The 18,600-nt window shown below is 36.1% G+C and overlaps 1 protein-coding gene across 1 annotated transcript in view; it reads right to left on the reverse strand.

Annotated features, from left to right (window-relative positions):
• The window catches only part of LOC139731115 (ATP-binding cassette sub-family C member 9-like), a 42,964-nt gene extending 25,301 nt beyond the window's left edge, over nucleotides 1-17,663 (reverse strand). The window contains exons 1-10 of the mRNA XM_071641996.1: nucleotides 17,582-17,663; nucleotides 16,146-16,733; nucleotides 13,159-13,401; nucleotides 12,272-12,463; nucleotides 10,159-10,314; nucleotides 3,622-3,777; nucleotides 3,143-3,277; nucleotides 2,005-2,167; nucleotides 1,151-1,191; nucleotides 387-626 (exon numbers count right to left, since the gene is read on the reverse strand). Of these exons, the coding sequence (XP_071498097.1) occupies nucleotides 387-626; nucleotides 1,151-1,191; nucleotides 2,005-2,167; nucleotides 3,143-3,277; nucleotides 3,622-3,777; nucleotides 10,159-10,314; nucleotides 12,272-12,463; nucleotides 13,159-13,401; nucleotides 16,146-16,709 (1,890 nt within the window). The 5' untranslated portion in view covers nucleotides 16,710-16,733; nucleotides 17,582-17,663. The remainder of the gene's footprint in view (nucleotides 1-386; nucleotides 627-1,150; nucleotides 1,192-2,004; nucleotides 2,168-3,142; nucleotides 3,278-3,621; nucleotides 3,778-10,158; nucleotides 10,315-12,271; nucleotides 12,464-13,158; nucleotides 13,402-16,145; nucleotides 16,734-17,581) is intronic.
• Between the last annotated feature and the right edge of the window lie 937 nt (nucleotides 17,664-18,600).

The raw sequence follows: 18,600 nt of genomic DNA on the forward strand, positions 1-18,600 counted from the left end.
TACATTGCATTTGTAAACTCCACCAACATTATCTCTCAATGGCTGATTGTGGTTCTTTCATGTTATAAGGTCATGTAGTGTCGAACTATCGTATGCACATACAGTATGTATTATACATTATTCTATTATTACATTATATATATATATATATATATATATATGAAAAAAGTATGAGTTTATTCGACTCGAATAAACTCATGCTTTTTTGGCCAAAATGCATTACCGGTTTGTTTCTTCATTTCTTCTTGGAACCAATACGTGAAATATCAACAAGTTTGGATATATATATATATATATATATATATATATATATATATGTGTGTGTGTGTATTTCATTTACTTTGTATGCCCGCTGTTTCCATCGGTCAATCACATTTCAACCATACCTTATCAACACCATTGACGCCGTTAGACACATTCTCCTCGTCGTCATCTTTGCTCTCAATCTCCGGACCGCTGAGGAAGAAGCTAAGCCTCTTGGTGCTGACGTGGGCGTTGACGAAGAGGTTGATGACGAAAGGGAGAATGAACATGGGGTCGGTGAGGGCGTTGAGGAGCGCGAGCGCGGTGAAGGCGACGTCGGGGGAGAGAACTTCGCCGGTGATCGCAGTGTAAGTCGAGAAGGCCTGTATTTTGGGTGACAATCGACGAAACAGTTGGAACTTTCTTCGACTCCACATACTCTAGTAATCGAACAAGTAGTTTGCGTTTCAATTGTGACAGTCTGTGAGATACTTTAACCAGATAAAGCTCAAAGGCAAATCTATTGGGTACAATGGGCGCTTTAAGCAAAATTCCCAAGAGCCTTCCAGTAGCATCAAGCTTATACTAAAACACATACTATATATATATCATTATCACCAACATTATACGGGTAACACCTGAACTTGCGAAGTGGTATACATTGCAAAGACGAACGGTTTCTCGCCCGCAGGTAGCAGCCAGAGAGATCGACCACATTGTTTTACTATTATATCTAATCATGATATAGGCGAAACACGATCTGAAAAGGCTACACTTTACAGTACAACATAAGCCTATATATGAGTCAAGTCACCAAGAACACGGGGTAGGTAATTAAGTAGATAGTTAATTCACGAATCTACATCTACTTCATTTTCGCTTGTGATCCTTGTTGGGTTTCACTTACCAGCAAGTTGGCAACGATTGGTGTTCCTGAGTTCACGACGACTGTGTAGTGAGAAAAAAACAGAAAAATGCTGACATATGAAATATCCATCTTAGAGATGAGGTTGTAGGTTCTTGATCTATGTTTATATCTACAGGAGATACGGAGGTCAGGGCTCCAGATCTCACTCCTTATGAAGAAAATCCTATTCTGATAACGAAATATTGATTAAAGAAACATGATTGAAATGCAGCTTCGCGATTTCTACATTCTGCCTGCCGAGTACGCAGCGCAATACAGATGTCGCCCGTTTATGACTGTGTGGACAGAACTTTGTGACCTTTGAATTTGGAAAAGTAATCTGACGGTTATACTACAGCACGTACCCCCCCCCCCGAAAAAAAAAATGCAATCGAATTTTCACATTAATAACTTCCAATATGATTAAACTGTCTAAATGCTACTTCAGGGTCTTAAATCATAACATCTTAGCTATATTTTGCAGAAAACCCCATTCAGTTTGGTTAAGTGGTCACAGAAAAATGAAGATCGTTGTAAAGCATAAAATGGGTCTGATTCTGACTAAGTTTAGTACTTGGATGCTGCGTATTGATGTGTGAACACAGTGGACAGAATTTGGAGGGAAGGGATTCCTGGCATGCTCAACAAAACTCATTTCTCTTTGACCACTGAAGCAAATCGGATGGGGTTTGACGTAAGATGTGGGTAATAAGTTAAAGTTTTATACAATGAAATGGTAAAAAGTTATCATGCGGAGGGTCCCGTTGTAATGGGGGGGGGGGCAATACGATATACTGTTCCTCTGATTCTTCTCTGACTTTCACTCTAGTTTTACGGACTCTTAACTCGCTCACAGTTAACGGCAGCGACGAAGTAGACCCAGGTTAGATGGCTGAGCTCCTTGACTCGAATGGTCTTGATGAAGTCGCTGAAGATTCTTTCCCATCCGTACAATTTCAGGACCTTCATACCTTGCAGCATTTCATTAGACGTCTTCAACCGATGGTCAGCATTCATCTTCAGGGAAGAGAGAGATTTGAACGAGTCGTCGTAACAAACCTAAACGTTGTTTGTTTTGTTTGTCATACACCGCTGTACTTGGACTTTGGTTGGGGAATAATGATAATGATAATAATGATAATAATGATAATAATAATAATAACAATAATATTGATAACAATGATAATAATAATAATAATAATAATAATAATAATAATAATAATAATAATAATAAGGTCTTATTTGCTCAGGGTAGTCTCTTCAGTGTTGCCACTGCTCTACAAGAGGGCCCTGCCATATTGTTACCCTAGCGTTGCCAGGTATCCATTTGTACACCTGGGTCGAGAGGGACATGGTGGGTAAGACATCTTGTCCAATGACGTAAACACTGGGCGCATTTCCAACTCGGATCCTCAGATTGGGAGTAGGGAGTCTTTATATCCACTATGCCACAGCGCCCCAAAGTTAGAAGTTACCCTTGCTTTGGTTTGTACATCCGAAAGTGGCAAATCCAGTGTTAGGGTCGATGATTTAGACCAATTTTGCTTGGATATCTATCAAGGTAAGTAATTGAATCACTTGTCGTATAGGATGTGAAAGAAAATGAAGATATATCTTGAGATAGAGGTAACTCTATGTGCTTCCTTTTGCTAACGGAAAATCTGTACGATTACCTTCTCAAACAAGTGAAAGATGGTAGACGATGTTATAGTGTCTACAGAGCAAGGTACTTTTTTTAAAAAAATGTAAAATACATGTCATAAATGTTGTATTACCAGGATAACTTATAAAAATTTTAAACGAGCTGTCGCAATTGCGTTTATTCTTTCGTTTAAACATTTCTTACCCATACTTATTTTCTTTTTTTCATTTGCTTGTAGCTTCGAAGTATATGAAACTGTTAATGCTGTGACTACAACATCAATGTATGTGGTTTCTTCTTTTTTTTCTGATATCAAGTTTCACCCGTTGTAGTCGCATATACCTACGTACCATGACAGACTTCATGTACTTGTTGTAGGTCTTGGCGATGATTATTTGACTTGGAATCACAAAAATAAATATCGAAGCTCCAACGAATGCCGCCTCCCTGAGTTGAATGTACAGCAGCAGAAGCGTCAAAGCTATCTGTGTATGAATACAGTCAAACAAAAGGATTTTGGCTGGTCGGTGAGGCATGCACAAGTGTCTCGTATAATATATATATATATATATATATATATATATATATATATACATATAATCATATATATATATATATATATATGTATATATATGTATATATATATATATATACAAATGAAATTAATAATGAATAAATAGTTACAATTTTACATTTTATGTTTATGAATATACTAGGTATATATATATATATATATATATATATATATATATATTTAATTTGAATCAAACAATACTTTGAAATGCATTGGGATACACTTAAACGAAAATACCAAAATCAAAATACAAACCCTGATGGGAACTGTCCAGAGCTCATTGGCGCGATCAAAGAAAAACTGGACGTTGGCGGCGTCAACCGACATGTGATTGGTCACCTGACCCATAGTCATCATGCCACCTGACATGGCGAACGTGGACAGACGGAGGGACTTCTCGTAAACCATACTCTGTGATAGGAAAGATTGAATCGAAAAAGTAAAAACAATGCAAAATGGGTACAAGACAGATAGTATGAAACACAAATTTGGTTATTTGAAAATGTAACGCTGAAGAATAAGAACAGGTTAAGAATAATAAAAACAGGATGGTTTTGTAAGTCGGTAAGCAAAACACAAACATAAAATGCACTTTTATAAAGTTTATCGTTTACTCTCCGATCATTTTGAAATGTTCGGATTTGACATGAATTGTATCAATTAAAGATAATACGCCAAATTAACTTCGTAGATGAGGTCCTTTGGATGGCTCATCACTAGTGTGTTGGTGTTGCCTTGTTTCGAGAAGACAAGTCTTAACATATTTGCCACACCCTATTAAGGATTATGCTTCCCGAGAACAAGTTCATAACAGCATGATACACAGTTCAAGACACCATCCCAGTATCCTATTATGAAGTCTACTTATCGGCAGTGCGTCGTCCTTCTAAACTCAATATCACTCTGTACGATATAGGAAAATAATAATGTCTCCAACAAAATACAGTATGAGCTATCTTTACCTTCTTGCACTAAAGTTGTGAAATCAACATTCACCTTCACCATTGTCCACAGTCTAATAATCAGAAGCATTTCTTGAGGCATAAATCAGACAAGTACTCAACATGACAAAGATGAAAGAATCAGCTCATACATGTTGGTACACATAATGGCAGCATTCAATGAGATAAGTGTCTATTTATCGTCATTGCTTCGTCCTTCTCAATTCTGTACCATTCTTTATAATATTAAGACATGTAGGCCAAAAAATAATACAATAAGCTATTAAAAATGATACCATAAGCTATTAAAAATACTACTATAAGTTATTAAGAATAATACAATAAGCCATTAAAACTAATACAATAAGCTATTAAAAATGACACAAGCTATTTGTACCTTCCTGCACTACATTTGTGAAATCGACATTCAACAACACAGACAAATAAAACGCATTTCTGGACACATAAATCAGACAATCGCTCAACAGAACAATAACGAAAAAAATAGCGCATAAGTAATACATGTACACATAATGACAGAATTCAATGTTATAACCGCCTGCTTTTCGTCAACGCCTCATCCTTCCCAACTCATTCTTTACAATTTCAGGAAAATATGAAAATAGTGTCTGAAAATATGAAAATATGAAAATACCATTCTTTACAATTTCAGGAAAATATGTCACAAAAATATACAATAAGCAATCTGTACCTTCCTGCGCTAAATGTGTGAGATCGACATTCAGCACCCCAGTCAAATGATCAAATTCTATTCTAGATGCACAAATCAGACAATCGCTCAGCATAACAATAATGAAAGAATCAACGCATACGCATAATGGTAGAAATCAAAATGATCCTGGTATAAACCGCCGCCGCCTGGGTGACAGGCAAAGATTTCAGGCGTTCCTCTTTGTTGGGAGGCTTACAACTCATTAAAAATACTCAATATACACGTAGCATACATGTTAAAATTCTGTGAATTCATAGACCTAATGTCCCTGTTTACAAAGTTAAATCTCGCCACCCTGGTTACATGTAATGATGTATCGTCAGTTTTTCTTAAGTCACTGCCCTGTAAATACACTAAGCCATTGACTTTCAATAAAATAAGATGTCGTTGATAATAACAATAATTATCATAATGATAATAAAAACAATGAGTAGAGTAATGAGTATAGTAATGAGCATGATAATTATAATAATAATAATGATCAATCAATTCAATTCAAAGTTTATTTCATTTTTCGACAAAACATATAAGTTACACTTCTTTTGACAACAGAGAATAAGGTAAACAGAACATTATGTATCGAAAAGAATGTAAAACAATTGAGGAGGACCTTATAGTAATTATACATTGTACATGTAGTAAAAAAAACAGAAGTGATCGAAATAAAGTACATGTATAACTTTAAGTGCGAAAAATGGAGAGACCCACTAAAAAGACAGAGCTTGTAGAATGTGGGCCCCTCTGGAATAATAACATCAATGGAAAGATTAATTGAAGCATCATAAATACAAAAGGAGAGGGAAAAAAAGAGGAAGAAGTCTGGAAGCCCACTGAGAACTAGATTCACAGATAAATACACTTACTATTATAGACGTGAACAACATAGGACAAGACTAGACAACAAAACAACTGCTGGAGAAAAGGCTGTACGGGACAAAACGGGATGGACAAGACTAACAGACGCGAACAAACATGAAACAAGACTAGACAGCAAAACAACTACTGAAGAAAAGGCTGTACGGGACAAAACGGAATGGAAACGATGAACAAATAGAAGACAAAATAGCAAACGAAAATGCACAACAGAGACAGCGATCTTCGACAGAAGCGTATCAAGAGAAACAGATAATGGTTGTGGAGGGGAAAAAAGTGATTGTAGCGTCTGAAAGGAGAAAAGCAAGGAAATGAAGGGACGTGAGAACAGGAATAAGACAGACATTCATGTCTTTGACTCTTTTGGCGAAAGCGTAGATAGCAGCAGACATCCAAAAGATTACAATTTATTCTTCAGAGGAAAAAGTAAGTCTGTATGTGAGAAAGAAGGCCAAATGGCTAGTTTTGTCCTGGAAAGTCATACGACTGCAATAGAAAGGACTTCAGTCTCCTCTTGAAAGAATGTATGGATGGGGCGTTTTTTATATCATGATCAGAGAATTCCAATAATTTGGGCCGATATAAATAAGTGTATTTTTAGCAAGAATCGTGCGTAAGAACCGTGCGTACTGATAATAACAACATAATGTGACTTATATTGAGCCAAATCTACTCTGTGGACGTAGAGTGCTCAGAGCGCATGCATACTATCATAACCCCGTCACTGCATAGTCCTAGACAGTGCTCACTTCACATTACAACTATTAGTAGGGCCTGGTGTGCAATCATAATAAGTGAAACAAGATAAGTCGCTCTAGTGAAATTCTGTGTGTGTGCATGTGTCTGCTGTCTGTCTGTCTGTCTGTTTCAGTATGGAACTACTACACGTGATAGGGAGCTTTAGATTTTCGCGACGGGGACGTCCAGAAGAAAAAAAAACTGTTCTGAGCATGCGCAAAATCGCTATCGATCTATTAGTTTCTCGCGTTGTCTGAGTTTTCACTACGCGTTCTGGGCTATTTTTACGTCTACTCAATAATCACGACGCAGAGAGCAAGTTGACGCACTTATCATAATGGAGCACCATTTCACTTTTTAGAGTTTGCGTCCTCGCGCAATCTCAAGCTACTTTGCAACACGACGCAGGGAGAGGGGAGGACGGCCAACGCAATGTCCGCGTCGCAAATCTAAAGCTCCTTATTTACTGAAATAAGACTCAAGTAAAGACATTCATGTCGTCTACTGTGGTCACTGTCCTTGTTTACTGTTGTTATTGTGACAGAAACAGATGACTGAACTATTGAATTTGATAACGAGCGATGCATGTCCACGTGTATTAGGTCCTTGGTTTAAGCAATTATTCCATTCTGCTTGTCTCTCCTATGTTTGTTTGTGTTTTTTTTTCTTATATAGTACGCTTTAAAACCAATCTCAGAATTGCCTCATGTCAGCTATAGGAAGCATAATTCATAATGCGACAGGAATTGTGAGATTTTTTAAAAGGGATAAATGCTATATACGAAAGCATATCACTAGATGCGACGTGAAAACATTTAGAGTATTTGACAAATAAACTAATTGAATGAATCTATACATCTATTCATTGATGAAGTTATCATCCAAATCACATTCGCTAGAGTAATGTGCATGCAATGTTCCTTCAGATTTATCGTAGGAATTAAACCAAGATACGATGCTGTAACAAACATATCACCGTTTTTCAAACTTCACGACAATGAATATTCGATAAAATTAACTGGTCATGAAGCAGAGCAAAGAATAAAATATCCTCATGATGATGACGGCCTACATGACGAAAACAAGCTTGTTTAACTGCGAGAGCACCGCAATATTCTGTCTTTTCAGTGGGCTTCCAGACTTTTTCTGAGCTTCGACCTATTTTCCTATTGATGTTCTTTTCCAGAGGGGCCCACATTCTACAAGCGTTTTCTTTTCAATGGTCCTTCCATTTTTCGCACTTTGCGTAATATTATTTACTTCACAATGATCACTTCCGTTTTCATGACAATTACTCTAAGATTTCACAATGATTGTATACTGTTTTCATTTCACATAGTTCATTACTTTCCTGCATATTATCTGTTACCAAAGAAAATGGTAAGTATATGCATTTGTCGACAAGTTAGTGATTCAATTTCCATGACAATATATGATTACTCGAAGGTTTCACAATAATTGTATATTCTTTTCAGTTCACAAAGCTTTGCTGACCTGTATATTCGCTGTTACCAAAGAAAGTGATATGTATATGTCTTTGTCGAAAATGACATAAAATTGAATTTGAATTGAATATTAACGATCTCGTAAGAATACTGAGAATGGAGAGATAGATATACTTTATGTGCATATACTTTATATTGTACTTGACAAAAAATGCCTTTATCAAACGAATGAAAGACAAATTGAAAAATTGTACCACTTTGGATCTTGTCCCCCCCCCCTTTTTTTTTTGATGATGGAAATAAATAAACTATTGAATTGAATTGAATTGATATTGACCGAACAAAATACACTATAAAGGAGGCAGGGTGGATAACAATACTGATTTCAGGACCACTCTATCTGTTCTCCTTAAACCCTTGATATCCCTGCATATGATTATTCTTTTTAATGAATCATGTTATGTGCATCACATCAAAGTAGTTAAGCTGGGAAATAATGCCACGTCATTTGGAGAATCGGCCACTCCAGACTTCTGGCTCCTTTTGTTGCGCGTAACACATATGCAGGTATGCACACTTTGGCTACTGTGATTCAAGCTTTGTTTTTTATCGTTAACGACAATGAAAAAGCAGTTTTCCTCCGAGAGCAAGGTTAGCACAGTTATTGGCTTACATCACTGTTACCAGTCGTTCCCATTATTAAAAAGTTGGAGATAAAAGGTACTTGTCACACACTGTCATATTGAGTGTGGATATATAACAGACTAGAGAAATTGTTCATAAATTTATATGGGCTTCTGATGTCGTATAAAAGTTGTTGAATATCCAGTCAGTGCCAGTCACGAATATTTATGCACAGTTTTAATACCTATACTGTATACTATGAAACTACGCTGTCATAAAATACTGAGCAAAGTCGAGTATTCGAAATCAAACTCGGGACGTGCATAAGTGAAGTCTTAGAAACATAGCCCCAGCGCTAAAAGAAAAGCCAGCGAAGAAAAATTTGTGCGAAACGAAGTGCAATGAGAGACTGGTAAGATTTGTGTAAACGCTTGAACAGTGAAAGGCCCACTGGAAAGAAAATTGAACTAGATGTATACTCGAATAAATTGCTTGTTTTCACGGCATGTCACTAAACTTTAGACCAAATTATAACAGAGGAGCCGCTGCCACCATCATAGAAAAATATCATATCTTAATATACGCGTACAACAATATTGTACGTATACCATGTATACCAATGTCGATGTGGCTGCACACGTCGTTTTGCCAAAATGTTGACCTCGCACAATTCAGGTTTATCATGTTTGAGTGTGATGATGGGTTTTTGTGTATGCTTGTGTAAGGTCATTTCTTTGATTTCCTCTCATAAAGCAATAAACAGATGTAAACAGATGTCTTTTTTTTGCTGGGTAATCGACTTTTGCCTCAAGAACGTGATGAAATATGATCTGGCTCAACCAACATGATTGTGCTGAGTAATGCTACATGATAAAAGTTTTTTTTTTTTCAGGCTAACTATATGACCGCGCTTTATTTCGAGTTCGTTGATTCCACGTTTCTGAGCAGTGGTATGGATTTGATGTATGCGAAGAGGACTTTTCAATCCCAATATCACCATCAATGAGGATGATAATATCTCCATCTTCTTGTTCGTATATTTGTTTTCTGTTTCGCCCCTTCCCCTCTCTCTGCATTTATGTATATATATATAAACATATATATATATATATATATATATATATATATATATATATATATTTATATATATATATACATATATATAAATGTATATATATATATATACATATACATATATATATACATATACATATACATATATATATACATATATATATACATATACATATATATATACATATATATATGTATATATATATACATTTGTGTATATATATATATATACACATACATGTACATATATATATATATATATATATATATAGGTGTGTGGGCGTATGTGTGTGTGCATGTGCGTGTGTATTTATCTCCTTATCTCTCTCACACGCCAAGAATTATGATTTTCTCGAACTTTTACCTGAAGGGCAGATTTAACATGGACGCCTTCGACGGCACCAACATAGAAATAGGCTTGGTCGAAAGTGTGACGCGTGATGGCGGCAATATAGATACATCCCACTAGTACAAGCCCGTTTTGGAAAAATTCTTCAATGGTCACGTGACGAGGTGGTGTCTGTAAAACAGAAAAAAAACATAGGGTATATCAAAAATATCAAGTTGGATTTCTGTATTATCCTGTGAACACAGGGAGATATAATTTATGATCAAATTAAGCATTTATATTGTCCAATAGAGATTCTGATAACATGGCAGGCCTAATCATGTCTTACATTCATCACTATTTATCTTCATGATATTATTATTAGCGAAATATAATGATTTCAAACAGGAATATTTTCTCCTAATTGCATTTCTTTATGATAAAAATTATCAAAAATCTTGATTGGACACAGGGAGCACCACAAAGTTATTGATTACGAATATATCACTAACGCAATTTCCCCAAATCATGCTAATATACATTTTATTCTATTAAACGAGTCTAGTCAAATGATATCACAAGCAATCCTTAGGAATGTAAGTACTTGCTGTTGTTTTTTTTAAAGAAACTTTTGATTTTACAGGGCATTTTAACCCTTTCTTTGCCATTGAGTCAAATGTGCACAAATCCCACACACAAAAATATGGACCAGAAATAAACGTACATGTATCACTCAAAGAGTCAAGGGCTGAACACGATAATGAACTTTAAACCGACATAGTGTCACTGTTATCGTCCTTTTCCTTCACCCATTTCCCCCTGTCCTTCTGAGTCTCTTCCTGTTTATTTCTTCTATAAAAGTAAGCTACCTCGTGTTTGTGCGTGTGTATGTGTGAGTGTGTATGTGTGCATAATACTTTAAAAGATACTCTGACTTCCTTTAAATCAAAACTGAAAAAAATTATCTTGTCATCCTCACGAAAACAAACAAATATATATATTTTTTTATTTTCATAAAAATAAATACATAAATTAATGATAAGTATTTTTTCTTTAATTATTAAGAGTTTGTGTTTTAAGTCAAATTTGTATAGAATATTACAAATTCGGTGTCCTTTCCAGATAACTGAATGTAGACATTGTCTAGTTTTGTTTCACTCCCTTTCTTTGTCATGCCTATATCTAGTTTTATTTTCTGTCTGTTCCGTCCCTGCTTTTGTTTTTGTCCTTTTCATAGTCCTCTTTTTATTTTCTGATTATTTCGCCTGACATCAGGGTTGTCAAAATTTTATACATGGAGTCGGATTATACTTGACGGATCTTGAGATGCCCTCACCTTCTAGAGTAATTAACAAATTTTACAAGCTATGCTTTTCTTATGAATTCCTCTTTTCCATGTAGAGTTATGAATTAAGATTGTATTGCTTACCTGTTTAAATATCCAAACCAGCGTTGAAATCATTATAATAATTGTATTAATCTTTTGTAGAAACTTACGTGATTCAAAGTTCCTTTAAAAATATGTACTCATGTAATAATGTAAGCGTTATGTATATTACTTTGTTTTACTTTATATGGAAATACAATCATTTTTAATTGAACTGAATAATCTTTTTTATATTTTTTTTTTACTCTTTCATTTTCTTCCTTCCATTTTAGGCCATATGCCCCCTACTTCTATTGGCTCAGTCATTACTTATTTCTTAGAATTATCAGCCCTGCTTTTCAGGAGTCCCCTCCATTTCCAATAACCTTTGTTTGGTACTGTAATAAAAGTTACATTACATAATTATCGTATTTCCGTTCACACATATTTCCCTTTATTATGATGTTGCATCAATTTTGTGTAACGACAGTGTATGTATGCATAAATTCTATCAATGGACTCCCAATATAACGAAGTCCTCGAGACCGGCAATTTACTTATATCGAAGTTTCGTTATAACCGAACAAATAAACAATGAAAAAACAAAGGGAGGAAAATGTTGCGACCTGAATTTTTATTTCGTTGCAACCGGAATTTCGTTATATCCGTGTTCGTTACAACGGGAGTGCACTGTACTGTAATTTTGCTCTGTTAGAAACTAATTTTAAAAAGTAAAATCAATGAAAAGAAATGAATTGTCATTGGTTCTTTTTCAAGCTTTACCGTGGGTGCAGCATCACTGTCTTGCATCTTGGTCTCGACGTACAGGACGATACCACTTATGCACAGGGGACCAACAAGACTCAGGCAGTCGGCGCAGAATTTCAGGAAGCCTCCCATCAGTAATCTCCTCCAGTACGTTTTCCAGTAGACGCGATAGAGGTTAATGTCCACGCCTTTAAGTCGGGCTCTCTCCTGTGCGTTGTTAGATGGATCATACAGGGGATCGTTTCAGTATAGGTCTTGTTGAGAGATGCTTCCATTCTTAATTTGCATTTGCAACTCGTGATATTTCAGTTCAGTTAAAATTTTAGATTTTTTTTTCAGTGTTACTTTGTTTTACATCTCCACATTTACAAATGAAATCATTACGGCAAAATTTAAAAAATTTCACATAAAGAAATATATAGAATTACGCGTAGGCACTGTAACATACATACGTCTCTATAGGAGAAGGAGACCTTTATCGATAAGCAATTTGTTTGATTGGGATAACTGCCCCTGGGAGACATTGTATAATTCTCCATTATCTTTAACTGAAGGACCAAAACATTTGCACACATATAAACTACTAGTACTCAACAGCTTGAACTGCCAAGTATTTTCAATATCATTTAGCCGAGGATGACAGTTCACAAATAAAAAGAAATTTAACTAGTCAGAAACGAATTTAAGGGACAAAGAAAGGGAGACCTGCATAGGGAAAAATCGAGAGAAGGGAAGGGAAAGTAACAGTGCTTTATAGCTGTGATACACAGAAAAAAAACTAACTTTACCTAAGAACATTAAAGAATTTGCTTTAAAAAACAATAAGAATTTTACAATAAACCAATATTTATGAGTGCTTCCATTAGTTCTTCATATTATAACACAATCTGTTTGTAGCTCACCTTTTCCTGCATGAAGTTCTTTTTGAATATTTCGTGGTTATACTTTGACGTGTGTATTTCCGGTATGCTCCCGAGGTCGGAAGGGACGACGGTTTTCTTGTAGCCGAGAGCAAACAGCCAGTTCATCCACCAGAACGTCAAGGACGAGAGCAGGTTGGAATAGTCATTAAGATATCTCATGTCCGGTTTCTTCGTGTCCTCAAAATTCTCCAGATTATCCGGATCTCCCCAGCAGTGACAAATCTGCTCGAAAAAAGGGAAGAATTTTCAGTTTAGCATTGTGTACTTGCTTCTGTTGGAGGCGTCGATTTGCATCACCATTATTGGCATTACTATCATGAGACTGCAGTATTATCGACATATAATCACATGATTTTCAAAGTAATGGTTACCATTATCACTTCAAATTGTATTAAATTCTAAAATATGTTAGGCTCTCTGATAGAGATTAATGCTGTTATAACAGCATTATTTATAGAGTACTTACGCTCATGTAGATACAAGTAGTCCTACATCAAACTATTTCGGGATAAGCGAACCAATGTGAAAGGACCGAATATAATTACATGTACAGCTGATATATGTATATTGTATCCTCTTCTGTCACTGGGATAATTCGTAAAAACCCAGGGCGATACTATATTGAAAAAAAAATATATGACTGCAACTCTTGCTAGAATATCAAGTGTCGTGGTATTAAATGACAAGAACCGTGCTTCCTGATTGACCGTAATTGCAACGGCAAGAACATCTATTATGACATGGGGCCCATATCAAGTTCAAGTTCAAGTTTATTTAACCAATTCATTAAACATTTGACATTTTACAAAAGGATACAGCATTAAGAATAATGAATGGTTTGGGACCCCAAAAGAAGCAGAGCTTGTAAAAAAGGGGTCCCGGATAAACATATAAAACAAAGCAAAACATACTAAAGTTTTAAACATATTAACAAGAAGTATAATAGTAACATGTTTACATAGGACAGATGCAACACAAGCACACACACACACACACACACGCACACACACACATTCAATCACACAAACACGTGTCACAAAAACTCTCATGCACATACATATAATTTACATGAAATTGCAGAAAGATACTTTCTATTTTACTATACTTTTAAATTCAGCTTCCCTGATCATTCTTGTTTTACAAATATATCAGTCCAAATAGTGATAGTCATAGTAGTAACTAAAAAAAAAAAGCTACGATATCCTGAAAGTGCAAATCCTCTTTGTGCTTATGTTGGCACGAATACAAGATCCTAGAAAAACGAAGAAAAGCAAATTATAGTTTCACAGGCCTTGAAATTGTCATACCTGGAACATTAACAAAAATGCAGAGTGCGATAGAATGTTCAAAACAGAATAAATCAAAAACATTAAGGTAATGTTGTACGTTTTATCAAAGTCGAACCTGAATTAACAGATATGAAATTCTAGAGTTTTGCATTATGTTTTCACATATCAGTGATAATATTTGCAACTACATGAAATGAATTTTGTATGAGATGACGTCATGGACTTGCAACTCGCCCATTGGCCTGCAAACAACTTCTGACTTTTCTTTCTTGTCTCTTTTTAGATTAAAACAACAACAACAACAAAACTCAATGAGAAAATTCTTCGCAGCCTTCCCATCGTTTTGTTGTATTTCAATAACTTTGGGTTTATAAGGGTTGCAGTATTTCATATTTCTTTTTCTCCAGGAAAGCCAAAAAACAACAAGATTGAAACAGGAGTTTTATATTTTTGTGTCCATTTGAATAATGGGGTTTCCTTTAGTGATTACATCTCTTCATCCAAACTATGTATGTAATTGCTTCTGATATAACTGTTTGACTTAAAAAAAAAGTTAAACAGTCCATTTCTCTGTATTTTGATGTTTTGATGACAAAACAGAAAATGATTCAATTTAATCGCGGGTTTTCCATTCATTTGTTGCTGTCACCATTACTTCTTTCTTTATTTGATAGTTAACTATTTCTCTTTAATTCGGTGAAGTTTGTACAACTCTGCTTGCTTTACAATCTTGACAATGCATGATTTCCCTCTATATTATCACAATCAACATGAACATTGCATTGCAATTCAAAGGTCTGTTTGAATGTTTCCAGACGTGACAATTTCATGTACCGTAAAGTTTAACAATCTCGCGGTTCCTGAGTTATGGTAACTTCATCATTTTCCATACGGGGAGTTTGGTGCATGTGAACTTGATAACCTGGATATATGTGTCTAAAATCTATAAGTGCTTATTTCTAATAGCTTGCTTATGAATGACTGTTGTTCATGGGGTCTCTATTGTTCCGATATAGGCCTGCTGCATGAATCTTCACAATAACATATCATAACATATTGAATGGATTTACTTATGAAGTATCACTGTGTACTATATTTCTTCCCGTCACCCAGACCTCAACTATGTCTGACATGATCTGTTTTCATACATGATTCCAGATGATGTGGGAATGGATTGAAATGTTTAAAGAAATCTGAACTTCGTCATACGTTATTGGGTTGAATATCAAGTTACAACTCGATTACCTGTATTAAAAAAAAATACAATGACAATGAGAATCACACTCACATGATCTTTATGAAACATCACTTCACACATACTGTACATACATTGTAATCAATTAACCAAGCGTATGGTAGAAACATTATTTGAAGCGTTTTATCGCATGAACGGGTTAAGGTAAATTTCTAAACGTTTTAAAGGAAGTCCATTATCAGATCGAGCACAATCAAAGCTTTCCCGTGAACCCTCACTTGTTAGTTGATAAGGACAAAGGACTATTATTAAAGTTAAGACGGTTGATATCTATAAATGTCCCATCTTTTCTTATTATTTTCTATGATGATATTATGATAGCAAAAATTTCAAATTCTTAAGAATGAAGTAAATTGGTTTTGGAATGAAACTCTTCATTTGTGATAACGAGAGAAGTCAGTGCTCACCCAGTAGAGGACGACGACGAACTCTATGACACACATCAAGGTGACGACGAAAAGAAGCGCCAGGGTGACATCAAAGTTGAATATATGCCAGTCTGCATCACCTCGCTGGGCAAGATGAGATATTCCAAGAGCCATGGACGCCAGTGAAAGCAACCAGTAGACGAGGAGGAGCCACACCATGTTGCGAGATCTCCACCTTTCCATCATGTGGTAGTAAAGAATGGAGAGGAGGGCAGCTACCACCATCACCACGCCCGGCACAAAGAGGTGAGGCTGGAGGGGAAACGAGCTAGCTCGGCAGATTTCGTCCGTCAGAATCCCCTCCGCCATGTAGGCCAGTGCGAGGATGACATAGACATAGGAGAATAGCCATCTCGGGGTGTGACCCGGTAGACGAAGAAGATAGATGGAATCGGATCTCTGGCAGCAGCATCGCACGAGGATGAGAACTACAGGGGCGAGCAGGCAGAATCCCAGCTGGGGCGCCGCGATGATACCATTTATGAGACACGTACTATTGCGAGCATCGCCCTGCGTCGTGTAATTTACCCCGCAAAACCAGTTTCCTTTCTCGGACATGATTTTCGTCCACCAAGAGTGAGCCTATGTATAACAAAGAGATGCGCCTTAATTTCTTTTCTCTTTTTCTTTTTCTTATCGATAGGTATAACTTGAGATGATTTTTAGCTCTTTCATTGTCGATAACATAGTATTACTAATAGGACTCAAAAACAGAAATGTCGTTATAACGCTATACTTGAAATTAGTGTCTCTTAGTGCACCTGAACGGAAAAGCTCAAACCACAGTTTGTAAAACAATTGAAAGAAATCCTTATGTCGAATGTCATAATGTTGGCGTGAACTTTATGTTCAATGGTTCATCTTCGCAAACTAAGCTTGTGCGAATCAAAGCACACAACTCCAAAACTCGTGTTCGGTCTTGCATGTTTTAATCGAGTATAACACTGTCAGTCGAAACTGTAATAGACAAATAAGGTGATGATAATGTACAGTATCATCTCACAGCAACTTCGAATATGGCTTTGTGCACAAATATATGAACACCATGACTTTGATCCATGATTTAGCACCCCCCCCCCCACTTCTTACAGCTGAAATGTTGTAATATGACGATTAAATAGAACCGATGCAAGTTCTTTTCTAATTCATTTCATTAAAAAAAATAACATTCGGTTACATCCATTATCCAACCCAACTTGTATAATATGTGGGTGCCGCTATTGTTACTGATTCGTGTAAAGATATAAAAAGGTAGACTTTTTTTGGGGGGAGGGGTAATACTTGGTCATATTTTGGTGAATAATCCTCGTCTTTCTGTTTTTATTTCACTTTATCAAATTTCATTACAATTGTCTTTAACATGTAATATTACACAAATAGTACAGAAAGTTTTATCAAAGTAGATTAAACAATAACAGTTGGCAACTTACAGAACGTCAAGTAATTCCTGTCGCGATTGGGAATACACAGGTCGAACAGGGCAAAATGTCGTATGCGTCCGTTCAAACATGCATCAAGGCAGAGAAATTGCCTGTTCGACACAATTCTTGAGGTTTCAGTGTTGACTCTTCGTCCGGCGCTTACACACCAATCACAGGACTTCACTCCGGCGAATCTCTCTACCAGTGTGGCAGATCTCTTGGAGGAGTCGAATCAAGCACGAACTTTTGCAAGAAAGGGGGACGGATTTATTGATCTCTAGACTTTTATGCCCTTGGCCTACCTCATAGAGCTGGGTACGAACTATAAAAAAAAATAAATAAAGGTTCGTTATGTCTCTCTGGACTTTGTCCCTTCACCGCTATTTCAACATTTATGATACGTATCATTATTATGGAGCTATACGTTGTTGCATTCCGATTTGTTAACAAACAAAGCCAACGAAATGACGCGATCGTTAAATATCGTATAATGTGATCATTACATTGGGATGCATTCGTTTATATCGTCATGCAGTGTGAGTGGTCTCGGCCAGACATTTTAAGGATAACAACTTATGATTCTTATTGACTGAAAAAACAAACAAATTACAGACAAGATATGCTGCCTCACCAAGTGGTATAAGCACGTCCCCCCCCCCCTTTCTTTCTCTCTCTCTCTCTCTCCCTCCCTCTCTCTCTCTCTCTCTCTCTCTCTCTCTTTATCTCTCTCTTTCTCTACCGTAGTGGACTCAGAAACAGGTGACACGGATAACAATTTCGCATTTCTGCGGCGCCGTTTTACTTCTCGTCTTCTCACTAAACCATAAGATGGTCCAAAGAGGTATACAGCTGTATCACATAGGGCCTACTCTTCCTTCGTTTTTGGATGGTCTGAAGTGGATAAAGACACACTAGTTTGCGAACTGCTCAAAAATTTTTCATCAAAAAAAAAAATGGAGGATGAATGATCAGGAGTACAACATTAAGAGGATAAATCCCAAAAGGAATATACTTGAAAATTCACGAAT

This window comes from Diadema antillarum, unplaced genomic scaffold (genome assembly GCF_040938485.1).
Source record: "Diadema antillarum isolate AM-2024a unplaced genomic scaffold, OU_Dant_1.0 seq00000358_RagTag, whole genome shotgun sequence".
Lineage (NCBI taxonomy): Eukaryota > Metazoa > Echinodermata > Echinoidea > Diadematoida > Diadematidae > Diadema > Diadema antillarum.